Source organism: Lagenorhynchus albirostris, chromosome 19, assembly GCF_949774975.1.
Source record: "Lagenorhynchus albirostris chromosome 19, mLagAlb1.1, whole genome shotgun sequence".
NCBI lineage: Eukaryota > Metazoa > Chordata > Mammalia > Artiodactyla > Delphinidae > Lagenorhynchus > Lagenorhynchus albirostris.
This window is the reverse complement of record NC_083113.1, coordinates 24,456,144-24,481,227: the sequence shown is the minus strand read 5'-3', so window position 1 is coordinate 24,481,227 and position 25,084 is coordinate 24,456,144. Positions and strand designations below refer to the sequence as shown.

At 35.7% G+C, this 25,084-nt stretch overlaps 1 protein-coding gene across 1 annotated transcript in view; it reads left to right on the top strand.

The window, feature by feature from the left end:
• ITFG1 (integrin alpha FG-GAP repeat containing 1) overlaps positions 1–24,382 on the top strand; it is a 234,892-nt gene extending 210,510 nt beyond the window's left edge. The window contains exons 15-18 of the mRNA XM_060132514.1: positions 16,008–16,132; positions 16,697–16,779; positions 21,228–21,345; positions 23,986–24,382. Of these exons, the coding sequence (XP_059988497.1) occupies positions 16,008–16,132; positions 16,697–16,779; positions 21,228–21,345; positions 23,986–24,045 (386 nt within the window). The 3' untranslated portion in view covers positions 24,046–24,382. The remainder of the gene's footprint in view (positions 1–16,007; positions 16,133–16,696; positions 16,780–21,227; positions 21,346–23,985) is intronic.
• The last annotated feature ends 702 nt before the right edge of the window (positions 24,383–25,084 follow it).

Here is a 25,084-nt window from a genome sequence, read left to right as displayed (position 1 = left end):
AAAAACACAGCTCATAGCAAAATGCCGTGGCCTATGGGTTTGCCTCTCAAAGAGGTATAGATCTCCAACTTGAAAAATAAAGTGCACTAAAGCACAAGCCAAGCTTTCCCATTTAGCTAATTTATACCACACTGTCCACTTTGGAAACCAGAGTTTATCTTTTTAATCCAGAGAGTGACAGCTGGAACATAATTGCACATAACCTCAGAAAAGTTTACCTCCTTAATACAACTCTGTACAGGAGCACTGACCATTAAATTAGACCTCCACAGGCAATAGCACCCAATGCAGTTTGGCTTTATGAGAGTTGTAGATTTATTTTATTGTTTCCCTTTGCATTATTTTTTCATGCATTGGCAATGGCTTTTATCATTCCTTCATTAGGTGCTATGTGCATTAAGCTCTAGAAAAGCAATTATCAAAATCAAACTACTCAGTTTCTCAAAAAGTTAAGCATAGAGTTATTGTATGAACCATTAATTCCACTCCTACGTATATTCCCAAGAGAATCGAAAATATATGTCACACAAAAACTTGTACATCGATGTTCATAGCAGAATATTCATATTCATAATAGCCAAAAAGTGTAATAAGCAAACCAAATGTCCATCAACTAATAAATGGATAAACCAACTGTGGCATATCAATACAATAGAATATTATCCCATTAAAAACATGAAGCATGCTATAACATGGATGAACCTTGTAAAACATTATTCTAAGTTAAAGAAGCCAGATACAAAAGGCTGCATATTACATGATTCCATTTATATGAAATGTCTAGAATAAGCAAATCCATAGAAACAGAAAGGAACTTGCAGGTGAGGGTTACCAGGAACTGGGCCAGAGAAGAAATAAGAAGTGACTGCTAATGGGTCCAGGGTTCCTTTTTGCGGTGATGAAAATGTTCTGGAATTAGTGGTGACAGTTGTACAACCTTGTGACTATACTAAAAACCACTGAATTGTACACTTTAAATTGGTGGACTTTGTGGCATGTGAATTATATATCAATTTAACAAAAGGAAAAAAACTACTCACATTCTAAATTTATAGCTGGGAAGTAGGTTGACAGGTAAAGCTTGAACCAGTGTTCTAAGCTTCCTGATTTATTCCAAAAGAGAAATCAGAAAAACTTCTATGAAAAAATGATGTTATACTGTTTTTCAGGAACTAATATCAAGTTGAAATTCAACCTAAGAAAAAAACAGAAAATATGAGGAATGATTATATAATAATAAAAATAACAAATAACATTTGTAGTTTTGCAGTTTTAAAAGCATTTTTATATACATTAAAAGTTAGGGCTTCCCTGGTGGCGCAGTGGTGGAGAGACTGCCTACCGATGCAGGGAACACAGGTTCGTGTCCCAGTCTGGGAAGATCACATGCTGCGGAGCGGCTGGGCCCGTGAGCCATGGCCACTGAGCCTGCGCGTCCGGAGCCTGTGCTCCACAACGGGAGAGGCCACAACAGTGAGAAGCCCGCATACCGCAAAAAAAAAAAAAAAAAAAAAAAAAGTTAAGTACTGTTGTTGTAATTGTCTCATAAAACCCATTCAATAGGTGGTATTGTAATTCTGATTTTATAGATGAGGAAACATTCAAGTTGTATTTTTCTGTTGTTGTATGTTTAAGCATCCCCAGGTCAAGATTTGTCTTTTTCATCTCTGTAAAAGGCATACAGTGTGCATTCAGCAAAAGTTAAGGTGAATGAATAAACAAATTAAGGCTTAGGGAGGGCAAGGGACTTTCTAAAGATCAAACAAAGCAGTGTGGAATACTGTCTTTGGCATTCAAATCCTGTGTGCTTTCCATAATATCACATCCTGTGTTAAGGAACACATTTGTTCAAGTTCCAGCCTTTAAGCTGATATCAGTTATTTTAATTCAAAGCCAAAATGGAGGTCTTCAACAGCAGTCATTGATATGACATATTATTAGACCTCAAAGAAAACTAAAGTTAAACAACTGTACAAACTTTACTTTGTTGTTTACTACCAAACCTTCAGGTTAGTAGAGCAGACATTTACCAAGTGCCTGATATGTGTCAGCCACTATACTGGGCCCTAGGAATGCGGCATAGAAATGATTAAGTCACTAGATTGGAAGCACCTAAGCACCTCTTCTTATGGAACTATTTTCAGTCTAGTAAGAGGTTCTTCCACATATTTCATCACTTTATCCTTGTCAGTTATCTAGAAGCTGAGTTCAGAAATAAGTCAGAATACTCCAAAGGATTAAGTCAGACGTCAGTGGATTCCTTTACTCTCCATTATAAGCCACCTATTGACTACCAGGAAAAGAAGCCAACCATTGTTTTAAGAAAATTTCTATAAATTGCTACAATCCTAACTTCTGAAATACAGGAATTTAGCATTTAGGCATGTAGCTTCATGAACTCCCTATGTAGTGTTCACTTACTATAATACAGGCTCTTTCTTCTGGATCCACATTCTATAGCACCTGGTAACACCACATATTTTTAAAGGTATTAACTACTTTCTGTACATGGATTATGCCTTTCTATGAAGACAGCCTATTTCTTGTTCTTAAACTGATTACTAAGTAGGACTGTTAAAAACCAAGGTGTGTTTATATAGCGACGTTAAATTAACATGTCTTAGATTTATAATTTGATCACAGATTAAGGTGCTTCTCCAGTCAACAGAGTGCCTGATATATAGCATGGTGCTTAATATCTATAGAATAAACAAACTAATTAATCACAGAATTAGTAAGTGATTAGTGAGAATCCACTTACACTGGAAACTAGCTTTATGTGCCTTAGTCATATAAGCCAGTAGAAGATTTTACCATCAAGCAGAGAACAACTGCTTCATTTCTTTTTTCTATGTGGGTTGCCATCCATTTAATTTAAATCAGTGAATTTTAAGACAAAAATAAGAAGAAGCTATGATTTAGTAAATGTTTTAAATATCAAGTGTCTATAGCCAAATTTTAAAATTAAATTCCAATATTTTTATTGTACTCAGTCAAAATTTCTTTTGGCTTCCCCTCACCTTCCAAATCTATTTTGCCCTCTTTTTTTCCCCACTTCTGAATTCTGGTGTGGCATTACAATATGATGTTGAGAAGTGCAGGTAAGTTTAGCCTGTTGACAATAAGGAGCCTTTTTGCAATTACCATGTTCTATATATAGGAATTAGCTGTCCCTCCCTAAAAGTGGCTAAACACTTCAGCAATGAATTTAAATGTTGAAAATCATCACTGTTTTAATACATTTTATCACTTGTTTTCTTTGACTACTATTCTATCTTAGTTGATAATTTATTGTTTAAAAAGTGGTCACTGGTATATATTACCAGAAATCATCCTACTGTAACAGCTATGATATTCTATATTATCCAGAATATTTGGGACAGTGTGGTCACAGATCAACTCAGTATTTTAGTAAGAAGCCACAAAGGTCACCTTAGATTTTTTAAATAACTTCCACAGAGTTAGAATACATATATGTAGCATCTGACATAGGGATTCTTTTCTATAAAGTTTACATGTAAGTTGTTTGAAACTGTTTAAATTATTTTAAAATATCAGGAAAAGGATTATATTATCAGAGTAGATCATAAACACCAATTTCACTGCTAGAGTTTTTCTGGCTAGGATATCTGATTTGATAAACATTTACAATGAGCCTTATCACATTAGATAACACAAATTATTACCCCAGGGTGGCATTCAAGAACAAAGAACCATGATAATTGTTATAGCTAGGAAGATTTTATTAGCTATATCAGAAACTTACTCTGTTGGCAATTAAATTAGAATAGCAGCAAATGGAAGTATTTTTAACCTTTTAATTTTATTACTTGTCAATACCTTTTTTATCCATTGATTTTAATAGAATCCTAATCACTCTTGATAACGCAATAACATAAAATATGAAAACATATTTTTCTTTCAAAGTCTTAGCTTAATTTTTCTTGACTTTAGTCTACCATTTGTTATTATCCAGCTTGCCATTCTCACAATTATAAATTCTCCTCATAGAGAAAAACATTTTCCCCTACCTGATATTCTAACCGTTTTCTTACAGGAAAATATAATTTAAGACACACACCACAGGGGACAAATACATGACGATGTTTCTTTAACATCCTCCTACAAACAGTGAGAGTAGTCCTAAATTTTTCACTCTACCGATTATAACTTTTTAAACTATCTGGAATGAGCCAGAGAACCTGAGCTTATTCTAGCATCGGTTAAGGGCTAGTCCATAGCCAGAGGATTGTCATGTTCATAATTGTATCCCCTGTGAACATAATCGTATTAAAGTTGATGTCTGTAATAGAAGATCAACAAGATAAACCAGGCTCATCTCACAGAAGAATTGCTTAAATACCTCAGGCTTTAGGTATAGAATGGGACCATCACAAAGCCTAAGGTATGCTCATTGGGCTCAAATGCCCTACAGTCTGGATTTACAAAATCAACAAATGCCATTTTAACTGGAATGTCTGTGTAGAAAACGTTACAGGTTACCATATCATATCCTAGGACCCCACAAATACAGAGATCCAAACAGTAAAAGAAATGAACAACTGACATTGGTGGGGAGGGGAGGAAATGGTATTCTGTCATTAGAAGTCCTTTTTATAGAGCAATAAGACAAATATCACACTTCTTTTTCAACTGAAAAAAAAAGGATCACAGGTAATGATGAAGGATGTGGCATTTGGAATTAAGCTACCAAAATGAAAATCCCAGGGCTTCCCTGGTGGTGCAGTGGTTGAGAGTCCGCCTGCCTATGCAGGGGACACGGGTTCGTGCCTCGGTCCGGGAAGATCCCACATGCCACGGAGCGGCTGGGCCCGTGAGCCATGGCCGCTGAGCCTGCGCGTCCAGAGCCTGTGCTCTGCAACGGGAGAGGCCACAACAGTGAGAGGCCCGCGCACCGCAAAAAAAAAAAAAAAAATGTGGTTTTGGCCAAATTGTTTGACCTCTTGATTTCCTCATAATAAAGTGAGGATAATTGATGTCACAAATGTCTTTTATGTATGTATTATAAATTGTTCAGAATTCTTATATATAACTGATACTTTACCTTTGGGTAGACTGTCTTTCTGTACTGGTATCTATGTGGTATAAATTGATACAGTATTTTTGAATTGGAATATGTTACAAGTCTCAGGTCTGACACATTTGTAGGATAGAAGTTCTTTCATTTATTCATTCATTCATTGAACAAATATGTACTGAGTGCCTAATATACGACAGGCCTATTCTAGGCTCTTATAATATAGAGGTGAAAAAAACAGACCAATTTCTCAGCCCTCATAGAGATTACATTCTAGTAGGTGAAAAGAGGTAATAAACATAATAAGTGAGTTGTTTAATACTATGTCATGGTTAGGAGGTGATATCTACTGTGGGGGTGGGGAATAAAGCAGGGTAAGAAAGATACAGAAGGAGTTAGCAGTTTTATGTAGGGTGGTCAGAGTGGCCCTCTCTGAGAAAATGTCATTTGAACAAAGATTTGAAGGATATAAGGGAGTCATACATATAGTTAACTTTTGAAAAATACTCCATGTAGAGGAGAAAGCCAGAGCAGAAGCCTTAAGGTATAAGCATTCCTGGAATTTCCAAGGAACAGTGGAGAGACCAGTGTCTTGGAGTAGAATGAAAGAAGGGGGTTAAGGAGTAGAAGATGAAATCTGAGTTAAATGAGGGCATGGAGTGTAAACTGAGTAAAACAGTAGACTATAGGAAGAGCAAGAGCTAAAGCAGGGAACCTAATTAGAAAGCTAGTAAAATAATTATGGCTTGAAATGATGGTGGCTTTGACCACGGTAATAGTCATGCAGGTAGAAATGTTGGGATTGTGGATATATATTTGATTTTTTGGCAGACTGGGTAGAGGATATGAGGGGAAAAAAGTACTGTAACTATAGTGTTACTGGCCAGAGCAAGTAGAAAGATGGAGTTGCCATAACTGAAATGGAGCAGGTATTGGAAGAAAAATCAGGAGCTCTGGGGTTTTTTTGTTGTTAACTTTTTTCTTTTTTCTCATTAGTCATCCATTTTATACACATCAGTGAATACATGTCAATCCCAGTCTCCCAATACATCACACCACCCCCCCACCCCCCACTGCTTTCCCCCCTTAGTGTCTATACGTTTGTTCTCTACTCCTGTATCTCAATTTCTGCTCTGCAAACTGGTTCATCTGTACCATTTCCTAGGTTCCACATATATGTGTTAATATACGATATTTGTTTTTCTCTTTCTGACTTACTTCACTCTGTATGACAGTCTCTAGATCCATCCATGTCTCTACAAATGACCCAATTTCGTTCCTTTTTGTGGCTGAGTAATATTCCATCGTATATCGTATATATGTACCACATCTTCTTTATCCATTCGTCTGTCGATGGGCATTTAGGTTGCTTCCATGACCTGGCCATTGTAAATAGTGCTGCAGTGAACATTGGGGTGCATGTGTCTTTCTGAATTATGGTTTTCTCTGGGTATATGCCCAGTAGTGGGATTGCTGGGTCATATGGTAATTCTATTTTTAGTTTTTTAAGGAGCCTCCATACTGTTCTGCATAGTGGCTGTATCAATTTACATTCCCACCAACAGTGAAAGAGGGTTCCCTTTTCTCCGCACCCTCTCCAGCATTTGTTTGTAGATTTTCTGATGATGCCCATTCTAACTGGTGTGAGGTGATACCTCATTGTAATTTTGATTTGCATTTCTCTAATAATTAGTGATGTTGAGCAGCTTTTCATGTGCTTCTTGGCCATCTGTATGTCGTCTTTGGAGAAAAGTCTATTTAGGTCTTCTGCCCATTTTTGGATTGGGTTGTTTGTTTTTTTTATTATTGAGCTACATGAGCTGTTTATATATTTTGGAGATTAATCCTTTGTCCGAGGATTCATTTGCAAATATTTTCTCGCATTCTGAGGGTTGTCTTTTCGTCTTGTTTATGGTTTCCTTTGCTGTGCAAAAGCTTTCAAGTTTCATTAGGTCCCATTTGTTTATTTTTGGTTTTATTTCCATTACTCTAGAAGGGGGATCAAAAAATATCTTGCTGTGATTTATGCCAAAGACTATTCTTCCTATGTTTTCCTCTAAGAGTTTTATAGTGCCCGGTCTTATATTTAGGTCTCTAATCCATTTTGAGTTTATTTTTGTGCATGGTGTCAGGGAGTGTTCTAATTTCATCCTTTTACATGAAGTTGTCCAGTTTTCCCAGCACCACTTATTTCTCCATTGTATATCCTTGCCTCCTTTGTCATAGATTAGTTGACCATAGGTGCATGAGTTTATCTCTGGGCTTTCTATCCTGTTCCATTGATCTATATTTCTGTTTCTGTGCCAGTACGATACTGTCTTGATTACTGTAGCTTTGTAGTATAGTCTGAAGTCAGGGAGTCTGATTCCTCCAGCTCCATTTTTTTCCCTCAAGACTGCTTTGGCTATTCGGGGTCTTTTGTGTCTCCATACAAATTTTAAGACTTTTTGTTCTAGTTCTGTTAAAAATGCCATTGGTAATTTGATAGGGATTGCATTGAATCTGTAGATTGCTTTGGGTAGTATAGTCATTTTCACAATATTGATTCTTCCAATCCAAGAACATGGTATATCTCTCCATCTGTTGATATCATCTTTAATTTCTTTCATCAGTGTCTTATAGTTTTCTGCATGCAGGTCTTTTCTCTCCCTAGGTAGGTTTATTCCTAGGTATTTTATTCTTTTTGTTGCAGTGGTAAATGGGAGTATTTCCTTAATTTCTCTTTCACATTTTTCATCATTAGTGTATAGGAATGCAAGAGATTCCTGTGCATTAATTTTGTATCCTGCAACTTTACCAGATTCATTGATTAGCTCTAGTACTTTTCTGGTGGCATCTTTAGGATTCTCTATATATAGTATCACGTCATCTGCAAACAGTGACAGCTTTACTTCTTTTCCAATTTGTATTCCTTTTATTTCTTTTTCTTATTGCCGTGTCTAGGACTTCCAAAACTATGTTGAATAATAGTGGTGAGAGTGGACATCCTTGTCTTGTTCCTGATCTTAGAGGAAATGCTTTCAGTTTTTCACCATTGAGAATGATGTTTGCTGTGGGTTTGTCGTATATGGCCTTTATTATGTTGAGGTAGGTTCCCTCTATACCCACTTTCTGGAGAGTTTTTATCATAAATCGGTGTTGAATTTTGTCAAAAGCTTTTTCTGCATCTCTTGAGATGATCATATGGTTTTTATTCTTCAATTTGTTTGTATGGTGTATCACATTGATTGATTTGCATGTATTGAAGAATCCTTGCATCTCTGGGATAAATCCCACTTGATCATGGTGTATGATCCTTTTAATGTGTTGTTGGTTTCTGTTTGCTAGTATTTTATTGAGGATTTTTGCATCTATATTCATCAGTGATATTGTTCTGTAATTTTCTATTTTTGTAGTATCTTTGTCTGGTTTTGGTATCAGGGTGATGGTGGCCTCATAGAATGAGTTTCAGAGTGTTCCTTCCTCTGCAATTTTTTGGAAGAGTTTGAGAAGGATGGGTGTTAGCTCTTCTCTAAATGTTTCATAGAATTCACCTGTGAAGCCATCTGGTCCTGGACTTTTGTTTGTTGGAAGATTTTTCATCACAGTTTCAATTTCATCACTTGTGATTGTTCTGTTCATATTTTCTATTTCTTCCTGGTTCAGTCTTCGAAGGTTATACCTTTCTAAGAATTTGTCCATTTCTTCCAGGTTGTCCATTTTATTGGCATAGAGTTGCTTGTAGTAGTCTCTTAGGATGCTTTGTATTTCTGCCGTGTCTGTTGTAACTTCTTTTGCATTTCTAATTTTATTGATTTAAGTCCTCTCCCTCTTTTTCTTGATGAGTCTGGCTAATGGTTTATCAATTTTGTTTATCTTCTCAAAGAACCAGCTTTTAGTTTTATTGATCTTTGCTATTGTTTTCTTTGTTTCTATTTCATTTATTTCTGCTCTGATCTTTATGATTTCTTCTGCTAACTTTGGGTTTTGTTTGTTCTTTCTCTAGTTCCTTTAGGTGTAAGGTTAGGTTGTTTATTTGAGATTTTTCTTGTTTCTTGAGGTAAGCTTGTATAGCTATAAACTTCCCTCTTAGAACTGCTTTTGCTGCATCTCATAGGTTTTGGATCATCGTGTTTTCATTGTCATTTATCTCTAGGTATTTTTTGATTTCCTCTTCGACTTCTTCAGTGATCTCTTGGTTATGTAGTAACGTATTGTTTAGCCTCCACGTGTTTGTGTTTTTTTCCTTGTAATTCATTTCTAATCTGATAGCGTTGTGGTCAGAAAAGATGCTTGATATGATTTCAATTTTCTTAAATTTACTGAGGCTTGATTTGTGACCCAGGATGCGATCTATCCTGGAGAATGTTCCATGCGCACTTGAGAAGAAAGTGTAATCTGCTGTTTTTGGATGGAATGTCCTATAAATATCAATTAAATCTATCTGGTCTTTTGTGTCATTTAAAGCTTCTGTTTCCTTATTTATTTTCATTCTGCATGATCTGTCCATTGGTGTAAGTGAAGTGTTAAAGTCCCCCACTATTATTGTGTTACTGTTGATTTCCTCTTTTATAGCTGTTAGCAGTTGCCTTATGTATTGAGGTGCTCCTGTGTTGGGTGCATATATATTTATAATTGTTATATATTCTTCTTGGATTGATCCCTTGATCATTATGTAGTGTCCTTCCTTGTCTCTTGTAACATTCTTTATTTTAAAGTCTGTTTTACTGATATGAGTATTGCTACTCCAACTTTCTTTTGATTTCCATTTGCATGGAATATCTTTTTTCCGTCCCCTCACTTTCAGTCTTTATGTGTCCCTAGGTCTGAAGTGGGTCTCTAGTAGACAGTATATATATGGATCTTGTTTTTTTATCCATTCAGCAAGCCTATGTCTTTTGGTTGGAGCATTTAATCCATTCACGTTTAAGGTAATTATCGATACGTATGTTCCTATGACCATTTTCTTAATTGTTCTGGGTTTGTTTTTGTAGGTCCTTTTCTTCTCTGTTGTTTCCCACTCAGAGAAGTTCCTTTATCTTTTGTTATAGAGCTGGTTTGGTGGTGCTGAATTCTCTTAGCTTTTGCTTGTCTGTAAAGCTTTTGATTTCTCCATCGAATCTGAATGAGATCCTTGCCGGGTAGAGTAATCTTGGTTGTAGGTTCTTCCCTTTCATCACTTTAAGTATATCATGCCACTCCTTTCTGGCTTGCAGAGTTTCTGCTGAGAAATCAGCTGTTAACCTTATGGGAGTTCCCTTGTATGTTATTTGTCCTTTTTCCCTTGCTGCTTTCAATAATTTTTCTTTGTCTTTAATTTTTGCCAATTTGATTACTATGTGTCTCGGCATGTTTCTCCTTAGGTTTATCCTGTATGGGGCTCGCTGCACTTCCTGGACTTGGGTGGCTATTTCCTTTCCCATGTTAGGGAAGTTTTCGACTATAATCACTTCAAATATATTCTCAGGTCCTTTCTCTCTCTCTTCTCCTTCTACGACCCCTATAATGCAAGTGTTGTTGCATTTAATGTTGTCCCAGAGGTCTCTTAGGCTGTCTTCATTTCTTTTCATTCTTTGTTTTGTTCTGCAGCAGTGAATTCCACCATTCTGTCTTCTAGGTCACATATCCGTTCCTCTGCCTCAGTTATTCTGGTATTGGTTCCTTCTGGTGTAGTTTTCATTTCACTTACTGTATTGTTCATCGCTGTTTGTTTGTTCTTTAACTCTTCTAGGTCTTTGTTAAACATTTCTTGCATTTTCTCAATCTTTGTCTCCGTTGTTTTTTCGAGGTCCTGGATCATCTTCACTACCATTATTCTGAATTCTTTTTCTGGAAGGTTGCCTATCTCCACTTCATTTAGTTGTTTTTCTGGGGTTTTATCTTGTTCCTTCATCTGGTACATAGCCCTCTGCCTTTTCGTCTTTTCTGTCTTTCTGTGAATGTGGTTTTTGTTCCACAGGCTGCAGGATTGTAGTTCTTGCTTCTGCCATATTTAACATTTAGTTTAACAACATTTACTGTCTCTTAGGCACTCTTTTAAGCATTATCATTCAATCAGCACAAGTCTATGAGACAAACTAATTCTGTAGCCCATGCAGCTTTACAGTTTTACATACATAGTTTAACTGTATTAAGAGCGCCTATCCCTAAATTCAGTGTTCCTTTTCATTATACTTTTCTCTTACTAATGTAAGAATTGTATAAAAAATCAGGTATATATACTTTCCAATGATGTCATATATCTGGGTAACATTAGTAGATGTTTAGCAGAGTCCCACTGAATATTAAAATGTTTAGGTATTAACTAACCCTGTAATTTTTTTTTTTTTAATTTGGCTGTGCCAGATCTCAGTTGCAGCACGTGGGATCCTTGTCACCATGGGCAGGACCTTTTAGTTGCGGCATGTGGGATCTAGTTCCGTGACCAGGGATTGAACCTGGGCCCCCCGCACTGGGAGTGCAGAGTCCCAGCCCTGGACCTCCAGGGAAGTCCCTAACCCTGTTAATATTTAAATATTCTGTTTAATTATGTAGCAAATACCTAGCAAATAAATACCGTCTTTTAAAGTGAACCATGATAGAGAGAGATTGATTTTTGGAATGTCAGTGTGAGGACTTCATGAACCTGCTGTCCCCTCCCTCCCCATAAAACAAACAGACAAACAAACAAAAAGTACTGGCCTAACAACTAACATTAACCATTTCAGAACTCTGGAAATTAACCAAAGCCACAGAATGTTCTGAGCATTGTCTATCCAAGAGGAACTCCTGATACTTAAGACAACAGAGTCTGTGGCATTTTAACTTGGGGCTGTTTACATCCCACCTCCCCTCTCTGCTGAATGGTGCAGCAGCCATGAATAGCTAGTAGCCTCACAGTCACTGGACGGGATGGAACTTTGGAGTCCATTAAAATTCCCATCTCTATAGCACTGTCAATATGCGTCTAAACTAGCAACTCCTTGGAAAATCCCTTCTCAGGATGTTGGGGCTATTTGATTTGACTCAGAGTTCAACCCAGCAGGAAAAAGAAAAGCCCTATTCCTCCAAGACATTACCCAAAACAACAGTCTGTTGGAAAAATCCCAGGTGTAGTGAACAAGAGCCTGGCCAAAACATAAAAGGAAGCCCTGAGGCACCAGACAGCCACAGGCAACTTTGAAAGGCTAAAATATATTCTTGGACATCTTACATGGCTAAGAACATGCCTAGAAAGGAAAATACCTCATTCAGATACTTAGCTTGAGTGTGCTACCTCGAGGCTCTGCTCAAGCAAGAAATGAAAGGTAAGGCTATCTTGTAAAGTGCCTGAAGTTTGAAGGCATATCTTCACACACAAATCCCACTGACAAAGTTTGGAAGATATACAGACAAGATATTTAAGGAAATCTAATGGCCAATCATTAGCTGACCACTGAGTTATACTGAGCCATGTATGCCTCCTCGGAAACCAGGCTTAGAACAAGAACTTTAAAAATAAGAAAATAAAAGAACTTTGTGGCAGGCACTGTAGGGAATACAGAATCTATAGAATCCATCTAGGAAAGTCACTAAACAAATGAGCAAAAACAATATCAAAAAGAAAGACCATCAAACCCTTAGAGGGAGATACCATAGCTGTTATATTATCTAAGAAGTCCACTTTCCAACAACAACCAAAAAACACTATAAAACATGCAAAGAAACAGGAAAGTATGCCACATACACATTTTTTTTTAAAAAGCAAACAACAGAAAATGTGCCCAGTGGTGTTGGACTTAGTTAACAGAACCTATAAATTGGCTATTATAAACATGTTCAAAGACCTAAAGGAAACTAGGATTAAAAAACTAAAGGTAAGTATTACAACTGTGTCCCACTAATAGAAGATATAAGTGAAGAAGTAAAGATCATTTTAAGAATCAAATGGAAATTCTGGAGTTGAAAGTACAGTAACTGAAATGAAAAATTCTGTAGAGTGCTCAACAACAGATTTGAGCTGGCAAAAGAATCAGCAAACTTGAATATAGGTCAATTGAGAGTATACAGAAAGAAAAATGAACAACCTCAGAACCTGTGGAGCCACCATCAATCATACCATCATATGCATAAAGCGAGTCTTAGAAGAAAAAGAGATAAAGAAAGGGGCAGAATGTATATCTAAAGAAAGAATGGCTGAAACCATCCAAATATGATAAAAAACACTAATCTGCACATAGAAACTCAACAAACTCAGAGTAACTCAAAGAGTTCACACTTGGGCTTCCCTGGTGGCGCAGTGGTTGAGAGTCTGCCTGCCAATGCAGGGGACACGGGTTCGTGCCCTGGTCCGGGAAGATCCCACATGCCGCAGGGCGGCTGGGTCCATGAGCCATGGCCACTGAGCCTGCACATCTGGAGCCTGTGCTCCGCAACGGGAGATGCCACAACAGTGAGAGGCCCGCGTACCGCAAAAAAAAGAAAAGAAAAATAAAAAGAATACTAAAGGGAGCCCTTAAGGCTGAACTGAGAGGACTACTAGACAATAACTTGAATCCACACAAACAAGTAAAAAACACCTGTAAAACTATAGATAAGTATAAAATATGGTTTATGTATTTCTGTCAAATAGTTCCTCTTACTTCCTAGGTGATTTACGGAACAACTACATAAAGTAGTAATTATAAATTTGTGTCAACGGGCTGATAATATATAAAAATATAATTTGTATAATAACAGTATTACAAGGGAGGGAGGATTTTGGAGGAAAGTTGTATGTGCTAGGTATTGTTATTTTGTTAAGTTAATATGCTAATTGCAATCCACAGGCAACCACTAAGAAAATAGCTCAGAAAATATATAATAAAAGAAACTATGGAATTAAAGCAGCAATGGAGGAACAGAACAATTAAAAAGACATATAGAAAACCGATAGCAAATGGCAGGCAAAAGTCCTACCTTATCAGTAATTACATTGAATGTAAATGGAATAAACACTCCTATCAAAAGGCAGAGAGATTGGCAGAATGGCTAATATAATATGACTCAACTAGGTGCTATCTGCAAGAGAAACACTTTAGATTCAACGATACAAATAAGTTGAAATTTAAAAAAGGGGGGGTGTAAATTATACCATGCAAAGAGTAACCAAAGGAGAGCTGGAGTGACCATTCTAATATCAGATAAAACTAGGGCTTTAAGACAAAAATTGTTACTAGAGACAAAGAAGGACATTTTATAATGATAATAAAAAGGTCAATCCATGTGGAAGATATAACAACTACAAAGACATACACACCTAACAACAGAGCCCCCAAGATACATGAAGAGAGAAATTGGAGGCTTTATTACCCCAATTTTAATACTTTCAGTAATGTATCAAACAACTTAGCAAAAAAATCAATAAAGAAGAGATAATGACACTATAAACCAACTAAACCTAACAGACTTGTATAGAACACTCCACCCAACAACGGCAGAATATGCATTCTTCTCAAGCACACATGGAACATTCTCCAAGACAGACCATATGCTAGGTCATAAAACAAGCCTCAATAAATTAAAAATATTGAAATCATCCCAAGTATGTTCCCCAACTGCAACGGGATGATAATTAGAAATCAATAACAATTTAGAAATTCAAAAATATCTGGAAATGAAAACACAGTCCTAAAAACCCAATGGGTCAAAGAAGAAATCACAAGAGAAACTAAGAAAATACTTTAGGTGAATGAAAACAGAAACACAACCTTCCAAAATATATGGAGTTCTTAGAGGGAAAAACAGTTCTTAGAGGAAAATTTATTGTTGCAAATGCCTATATTAAGGAATAACAACAATCTGAAATCAATAACCTAACTTTCTACCTCAAGAAGCTAGAAAAAAAACAGCAAACTAAACCCAAAGCAAGCAGAAGACAGGACATAGTGAGAGGAAATAAGTAGGGAGTAGAAAATCATAGAGAAAAACCAGTTGAACCAAAATTTGGGTTTTTTAAAGATTAACAAAATGTACAAACCTTTAGCTAGACTGATCAAGAAAAAGAGAAGACTCAAATTACTAAAATCCAGAATGAAAGAAGAGACCACTCGCTACCAACCTTAAGACCTAAAAAGGAAGCTACAAAAATGGCCAATAAGCACATGAAAAGAAAGCTCAACATCATTAGTTATTAGGTAAATGTAAATGAAAGCCACAATGACATACCAGTTCATAACCACTAGAATGGCTATGATCAAAAAGTTAGACAGGGCTTCCCTGGTGGCGCAGTTGTTGAGAGTCCACCTGCCGATGCAGGGGACATGGGTTCGTGCCCCAGTCCGAGGAGATCCCACATGCCACGGAGCGGCTGGGCCGGTGAGCCATGGCCGCTGAGCCTGCACATCCGGAGCCTGTGCTCTGCAACGGGAGAGGCCACAACATTGAGAGGCCCGCATACCAAAAAAAAAAAAAAAAGATAAAGTGTTAGAATTTGGAAAAATTGGAACCCTCAACTATTAATGTTGGGAATGTAGAATGATACAGCCATTTCGGAAAACATAAGTTGACACAGAAACTTGTATGTGAATGTTTACTGCAGCATTATTCATAAAAAGAGCACACATTGCTTGATTGCATTTATATGAATCTCCAGGATAGGCAAATCTATAAAGAAAGTAGATTAGTGGTTACCTGTATCTGGAAGTGTAGGGCTTAGAAATAGGAATAACTGCTAATGGGTATGGAGTTTCTTTTTTGGGTGATGAAAATGTTTTAAAATATGATTGTGCTTACAGCTCAACACCTTTTTGAATATACTCAAAACCACTTAACTGTATACTTTAAATAGGTGATGTTTATGAGATGTGAATTATCTCTCTTACTGTTTAAAAAATGAATCATTAATATAATGAACTGGGCATTTCATTTCACCTTTTTATGCTTAAAGATAAGTTCTAGCACCTAAACTTGTAACATTTATCATTTTAATGTTTGATGAGAGCAATGTCTCCAAAGATGTATTGTTCTTTTTTCTTTCTTTTAATAAATTTAGCTGGACAACTTAGCCAGTCGGCACATTTAGCTCTCCAACTGCCATACAATGTACTTGGTTTAGGTCGAAGTGCAAATTTTCTTGATCATCTTTATGTTGGTATTCCCCGTCCATCTGGAGAGAAGGTGAGTAAAAAAATTATAATTAATCTATTTTTAAATATTTATTATTCAAATATTTGAATTAAAATATTTTTGTTCCATTTAAAGAATTTTTAAAATTCATTGGTAGTGACCAATCAAAGCTTATCTTACACAGAGCACATTATAATTTGAAGAAATAAACCTTAAGACTTCCTGCCCCTCCTCTTCCCTGTTTTTTCTCCTTATCATTTTCACCATCTAACATACCAAATATTTTTATTTTGTTTATTGTCAGACTCTACCTCAACTTGAATTTTAGCTCCAAAGCAGCATTTGTTCATAGCACCTTGAACAGTGCCTGCTACATAAGTGTGTTCAATAAATTAATGAATCCATGAGACAGAAATATAATCCTTCCCTGAAAAGATGGAGAAATTTTTGCCGATAGGAGTCCTATTTGGGGCCTAATATATGTAAATTCAGCTTAATCCATACCTAGGATTTCAGTTAATCAAAGAGTACTTAAGCTTTTTCTTATTTATTTAGAATAATTATTGTGTCTTTAAAGTGTACTGAATGTTAAATGTTCTTAAATTCTTTTTCCAGTCTATACGGAAACAAGAATGGACCGCAATCATTCCAAATTCTCAGCTAATTGTCATTCCATATCCTCACGATGTTCCTCGAAGGTAATGTCCTTGCTTGAACTGAATTTGGTAAAAATACTGTCAACTCTGAATCATAGTTATATCTTTTAAAAACTTTCTCTATTCCTGCTGTGTTCCCATGAGTGTCATGACTTAATTTGCTTACAGCAAACTTTAAATGCCTAAACATACCTACACAAAAGGTCCCTGACATTTTTCACGAAGAACAAACTAAACCTTATTAGAAAAACAGCAGGTTAACTAACTAGGGACTTATACATATTCTGCTTAAATAAACTGGTCTTCAGTTTACTGGCCATAAATTCTAAAATTTCAGGCTGCTGAACTTTATAAGCAATGATCTTTTTTAGCAAATGCTTTGAGAAGTGGTATATATCCCACAGTTGTTAGGCACAAATTTTGAAGTTCAGCGGACCCAGGCTAGAAACTCGGATCCACTGCTAGCTGACTGAGATTGGAAGCTAGTCCTTTGTTCTCTCTGAGGGTCAATTTCTGCTCTGTAGAAATTGGGAGATAAAATACCTACCTTACAAGAATGAGGATGAAATATGCTTAACACAGTACCCAGCATATAGTAATTTTTCAGTGAACAGTAGGTATTTTTATCCTTATTAGCAAAACATGTTCCTTGTATAATATAGCATTTAATTCTAAATCTTTATCTCTGTTTGTTTTTCTTTAAATTACTAGGTTGATTCCATTATTTCAAAAAGCAGGTGGTGAAGGTATTCATTAACATTTAAATTTCATTGGGAAAAATATAACTTGTTCTTAAGGCTACTCTCATGTCAATATGAAAAAATAAGCTATTAAAATGTAACTAGTGGCTTATTACATTTCTTCTCAAAATACAGCCTGTACTGTTCTTTTTTCTTCTTCCAGTTTTGTTGTGATATAATTGACATACAGCACTGTGTAAGTTTAAGGTATACAGCATAATGATTTAACTTACATCCATCAAAAAATGATTATCACAGTAAGTTTAGTGAACATCCATTTTCTCACATAGATACAAAATTAAAGAAACAGAAAAAAATACGTTTTTCCTTGTGATGAGAACTCTTAGGATTTACTCTCTTAACAAATTTCATATATAACATATGGCAGTGTTAATTCTGTTTGTCGTGTTGTGCATTACACCCCTAGTACTTATTTATCTTATAATTCAAAGTTTGTACCTTTTGACTGTTCTCATCCAATTCCCCCTCCCACCTCCCACCTCCCACCTCTGGTAACCACAAATCTGATCTCTTTTTCTATGACTTTTTTTTGGAAATATAACTGACCTATAATACTATGTTAGTTCCTGTTACACAACATAGTGATTTGATGTTTATAAACACTTCAAAATGATCACCATGGTTAAGTCTGGTTACAATCTGTTGCCAAAGATATTACATAATTATTGACTATATTCCCCACACTGTACATTTCATACCCGTGACTCATTTACTTTGCAGCTGGAAGTTTGTACCTCTCAATCGCCCTCACCCATTTGTCTCCTCCCCTCATCCCTCTCCCCTCTGGCAACCACCTGTTTATTTTCTGTATCTATAACTCTGTTTCTGTTTTGTTATGTTTGTTCATTTGTCTTGTTTTCCAGATTCCACATATAAGTGAAATCATACAGTATTTGTCTTTCTCTGTTTGACTTTTTTCACTTAGCATGATACTCTCTAGGTCCATCCATGTTGTTACAAATGGCAAATGGCAAGATTTCATTCTTTTTTATAGCCAAGCAATATTCCATTGTGTGTATGTGTATATGTATAAATGTGTGTGTGTGTGTGTGTGTGTGTGTGTGTGTGTGTGGAGGGGGGGGGGAGAGAGGGAGAGCACTCACATCTTCTTTATCCCTTCATCTATTGCTGGGCACTTAGGTTGCTTCCATTACCTTGACTGTTGTAAATAATGGCACAGTGAACATAGGGGTGCGTGTATCTTTTCTAATTGATGTTTTCATTTTCTTTGGGCAAATACTCAGAAGTAGAATTGCTGGATCATATGGTAGTTCTATTTTTAATTTTCTGAGGAATCCCCATACTGTATCTATTAAAAAATGGGCAGAGGATCTGAATAGACATTTTTTCCAAAGAAGACATACAGGTAGCCAAAAGGCACATGAAAAGATGCTCAGCATCACTAATCATCAGGGAAATGCAAATTGAAACCACAATGAGATATCACCTCACACCTGTCAGAATGGCCATCATCAAAAAGACAACAAATAACAAGTGCAGGTTGTATTGTCCTTTATTAAATTTTTAGATGGTTTGCTAGAACCAGCTCATGCCACCTCATGAGCTGATTGTGTGCATCTCTTTCCACTTCTGTTCAGGGAGATCATGTTAAAATCAGCTATGATGGGACTGTTTACACCATGAAAATTGGCAAGTGCCACTCAGGGGTTTTTTTCCCCCCAGAGAGCCAGTTTACCAGCACACCCCTGGAGGTATTTTATGGTGGATTTATGGGCTTTAGAACCAAACTACTTAAGAAAACAACTTTATTACAGCATTATGCTTGAAATAAGATATCAATAAAAACAGTTATAGGCTTCCCTGGTGGCGCAGTGGTTGAGAGTCCGCCTGCTGATGCAGGGGACACGGGCTCGTGCCCTGATCTGGGAGGATCCCACATGCCGCGGAGCGGCTGGGCCCGTGAGCCATGGCCGCTGAGCCTGCGTGTCCGGAGCCTGTGCTCCGCAACAGGAGAGGCCACAGCAGTGAGAGGCCCGCGTACCGCAAAGAAAAAAAAAAAAAACAGTTATGGTCTGAGTTTAGACTTTTTTAATGAGTCTATTAAAATTTTGAAATTTATAACAAAATGAATCTGCACAAGAAACTATATGAATTATAGTACTTCTATATCATGCAATATCATGATAATCTTTTAAAATAGAGTGGTAAAGCAAAAGATAAAAGGAAAATGCACTTATGAATAATAAGCAATGATTTGTGATTTATAAAGAAGATATCTATGCGTATATGTTTATGTATGTATAGAATACCTCTGGAAGGATATGTAAGAAACTGAGAAGAATGACTGCTTCTGAGTAAGAAACTCAGTATTGGCCTTTTGTTCATTGTTTTTCTTACCGAAATTCCTTTATTCATGGGTTTTTTAAATCTATTTTTAAATTAGAACTACCGGGACTTCCCTGGCGGCCCAGTGGTTAAGACTTCACCTTCCAATGCAGGGGGTGCGGGTTTGATCTCTGGTTGGGGAGCTAAGATCCCACATGCCTTGGGGCCAAAAAACCAAAACATAAAACAGAAGCAATATTGTAACAAATTCAATAAAGACTTATAGATAGATAAATTGGAACTACCAAAAAAATCTCATGAAAGGACCTTTTCTTATGTATGAGGTAAGGTGCTGAGAATAGCTAACCTCAACTAATTAACAGTATTTGTTTCTTAAGGTTTTCTTACTCTTGAATTTCTGGGAAATTTTGTTATAGCCTTTCTTCCATAATAAGCTCAACATTTTTCACGTTTCTCTTGCTCTTTCTGAAAAAAATGTTCTTTTCAAATTTATGTACATAATAAAAACCAAATTGATTTTAGTTTGAGGTGTATTTTGAGATTTATTGACTAGAGGCTAACTTATGGATCAGTAAATTTTAATTATCCCAAAATAAGTCAGTTGGTGCTTGCCATTTATCAGAATAATCTTACCTTTATTAAACTTTTAAGATGAAAATATATCCATTATCTATTTTTAGAGAGAACAAAAAGTTCTTTATATATAACCACCTACAGTGTTGGTAATATAGACCTCAGTTTTAGGCTTTTCAGTGTTTGCAAGTGCTGTATTATGTGGACTGTTTTAGAGGAAAGAGCTAGTTCTATTTATGCTAAAGTTTGTATATTGCCATTAACACTGAGAAACTAAAAGTGATTTTGTAAGAAGTCTCAGTATCATTGTAATAATGTAAACCCTCCAACATGACATTTTGTACAAGCATCTATCTACACCTACTTGGACATATGGTTCTTTTACTTAGTCATAGTACATATGTGAACAGGGGTCAAAAAATAAGATATAGAAATCTTATCAAAAATCATGTGACTATGTAGCCTTAAAGTTCAAGGTTTCTAATTCAGTAAGTCAAACAAGAGATAAAAACAATGTCTAAGATTGCCCAAAGTACCCTTGATAAGTTTACCTAAGAATAATTCTCACAGGAGCAAAGAAAAATAGCAAAGCATCTCATCAAAAATTCTATTCTATTTCAGTTCTTGGAGTAAAAATCTGAACTCTGCTGGATTGTCAATATTCTTAACCCTATCTTAATTTTAATTGCTTTTGTTTTATTTATAATGAATGGATAGATAGGTGAATGAATTAATGAATGAATGGACTGATTCATTAATTAATAAGCTCTTTTGCTTTTTGGTCTCAATAGTATTTTGTTATTTTTAAATTAAAATGTGTAATTTTAATTCTTCTCTTTTCATCTACAGCTGGAGTGCCAAACTGTATCTTACACCAAGTAACATTGTTCTGCTTACTGCTATAGCGCTCATCGGAGTCTGTGTTTTCATCTTGGCAATAATTGGCATTTTACATTGGCAGGAAAAGGTTTGTTCATTTAAATGGAACATTAACTTTGTAATAGTAATATGTTACTCTTTAAAAACACTATATTTCAAACTTTTTCACATGACTAAGATTTTCTGATTTTTCAAGTTCTGTCCGTAATGTCATCTTACTAATGATAATTTTTTTCATCCCCCTGAGTTACTAATGTCTCTTAGCAATTCCTGCAAATCAGACTATGTATTTTAAAACTTTGATACTGTACAAAAGTAATAAAGTGAACACCCCCAAATCAACAGGCATATCAAAAAGCTTAATTAGAAGTAATTTCATAATGGCCTGGAAAATAATAATCATTTCTTAAATGAGCCTGTGTCCATTATTTACTGATAGGGCCATGGACATTTTTTTCTGGGAATAAGAGCTATCTCTTTATAAAAAATTAGAGCAGAGAGAGTTTAGGTGGGAAGTAGCAAAGTGATAAACATCTTTTCCATCTATCAAGTATTCTTTGTACTAAACTAAACTGATTTCTGTTCTTTAGTATAACACCCTAAATAATAATTAAAAACAAAACTCCAAAAATGTAGTTTTTATATAATGTTTATGAGTAGAGAAAAAGGCTATCACATAAATTTATTCATAGTTTAGATATAAATTTAAAAAGCTAATTTCTACTTGTGTATGAATATATATTTATTACATAACTAGTGGGTTCCAATAATGTTCTCCAAAATGGGCTCTATGTGTCACAAAAGTGTTTTCATTTTTGCACCTATTATTTTTAGATTGTGATGCTCATGATAATCATTTTTGTTAACTAAAATTACCATCTGCTTTATGTTACCTGTTTTAACTTATGAAAAAGAGAACATGTTAATTGTTCTAATAAATGTTCATAGGTTTGTCTCTCAAAAAACACTCCGTTCATACAAAAAATGATAACATAAAGTTACATATTCAGTTGATTTTAAAATTGCAACTTAAGAGGTAAGATCAAAGATGACTCTATTTACTTTTGTCTAGAAATGTCAGAACATAGTATGACATATTACACAGCTCTAGACCTATGAAGGAAAGGAAATTAATTTTATTGATTTCACAGGAGATCTAATTACCGTGTAAACATTGTAGACTTACAATAATAATGATGCAGTGGCTAAAAACTGAAGTTTTAAATACAAATACGGATTGAAATACATATCTGTATACTGCCTCCGTCTGTGATACTGTGGTTTGTCACCTACCTCTTGGACCACTTCTCTTTTCACCTACGCTGGCTGTTCTTTCTGCCACGGTGTCTGCCCTAGGCCCTTTTTATATACTTTCCCTGCCAGTTTTATCTAAAATCATGGCTTGAGCTATTACCTCAGAGATGCCCAGCCCTCATCTCTCTCTAAAGGTCTCTCCCCCACTTCCAACTGTCACCGTGAAACCTCTACCTAGATCACTTGCAAGCAACTTAAAACCAGTTTCCTAAAGCTGTCTCTCTTCTTTCTTACTCCCTGCAAGATTTAATCAGTTGCCCTCCTCATTGTGCCTCCCTACAATCTCTGCAGCTGACTCCACTTCTGAATTCCTTGCACCAGTGCTTTTAGTTTAGTTCAGCTCCTTGTTAAATACTCCCTGTCCTCCCAAATTCCATTCTCTCCCCTTCGCTCCATTTAGCATTTTTGCTGCCGGATTACTCATCATTAAGTTTAGTCTTAATCATGTCACTCCTCTGCTCAAAAACCTCTGGTGACCACCCCCTGCCTAAAATGTGTAACTCCCTCAGCCTATAGCCTACATAGTACTTCCATGTGACTCTACCATACACCTTTCCAGTCTTTATCTTATCAGTTACTTTCACATATCCCGTGCTCCTGCCAGACTTCTCAGGATTGTTCCTGTTCTTCCCGCATCTTGTAGTGAATGTCCCTCCTCTTCATTTCCATAAACACTATCTTTTCAAAGCTTTGCCTTTCATCATGCCAACCCAGAAGTAATCTCAGAATATTGGTAACATTTTTCACATTTTATGCTGAAATAGTTATTTAGTATGTTTTGCTATTTTCTTTTTAGGCTTTAATAAGTTCCTTGAGAACAAGACACAGAACTGTGTCTTTTCTAATCCCTCAAAATTTCAAGCACATAGGACTTCCCTGGTGGTCCAGTGGTTAAGAGTCCATGCTTCCACTGCAGGGGGCGCAGGTTCGATCCCTGGTTGGGGAACTAAGATCCCACATGCCACACAGCACAGCCAAAAAAAAAATTCCAAGCACAATACTTTGCTGGGAACAGAGGATCAATAAATATATGCAAAATCAATAGGTTAACCCCAAAATAATTAATGTACTTTAATATAATTAGATTCAGCAGTGTTAAGAATGGGAAAAATGTAACAGTTGATTCCATTCTTACAAAATCTAATGTTTACTCCTACTTTCAAATAAATAATAAATAACTAAGCTTTTAAGGAACATTTCTTGTTGGTTTTTTAAATTCAATTTAGAGGATTGTTCATTATAAGATAGCTACTGTAAACTATAAAAATATTTCATAAGATTATTACATAATAAAACCACACCTTTTACCTACTAATTGCTCAGGGCTTTTATTTTTTTAATTAACCACTTTTTAAATTAATCTTTTCTTGACATTTTCCTATCATTTATAAACTAGTCTAAAATTCTTTTTCAGAAAGCAGATGATAGAGAAAAACGACAAGAAGCCCATCGGTTTCATTTTGATGCTATGTGACTTGCCTTTAGCAGTGCATAATGGAACGGCTATTCACTTGATTAACTGAAATATTAAACTTGGCTTATAGAAGAAAACAGGCGATTTTATTATTTATAAATGATACATCCCTTGGTAATTATTGGAAAGTATTCAAATAAATATGGTCTGAATGTGTTACAAGGTCTTTTTTTAAAGCATTTTGTATACAATAATTTGGGTTCTTTTTTCAATTGTGCTGTACATATTTGTTCCTTCGCGGAATGTGTTGCATGTACTAAGGTGTTTACGTATTTATAATCTTATTAGAATAATGATGATGGAAAAAGACACGTGTAAATAAAAATATTTAAATGAGCAGGGTTTTTTGTTTTCCACTTGAATCCATCTTGTTTCTTATTCTAACGATGCAAATTATACTTCTGTGAATGTATCAAAGATAAAATTATTAACCATTCACCCTCATTATAGCATGTCAGGGGGTCTTTCACTGATGGTATACAATATAGTGATTGGGTACGCTGGCTTTGGAATCTCAGTCAGACTTGCCTTAAACTCCTGGTTAAACGACTTACAAGCTGTTTGAACTTAGCTAATTGCTTAAGCCTTAGTTTTCTTGTTTATAAACAGAGCTAATACACTATTCACTTGAGGTGTTGTATACATTAAATGGGATGATGTACACAAAGTACCCAGCTTGGTGCCTAGCATAGAGTAAATTTTCAATAAGTGGTAGTTGTCATTATTTATTATTATTAAATAATTTTTTTACAGACTTCTACAACTAATTATCAAAATATATTTAGACTTGATAGGATTTTATTTTCAAGCATGTAGAAAGCATAGTCTTTGGAAAACTTAAATTCCTGGTGTTGACACCCTCTATTAAGATTTATTACTTGTTTATATTAACTGAAAATTATATCATAATACCCTCCAAGAATTAATGTGCCCTAATAATTTTCATTTGAACACTGATTTTTATCATGTGGTAATGAAAAACATTTGATTTCTTGAAAGGAAACTGCTGTAGATAGCATCTGGGAATGCAAATCTTCAA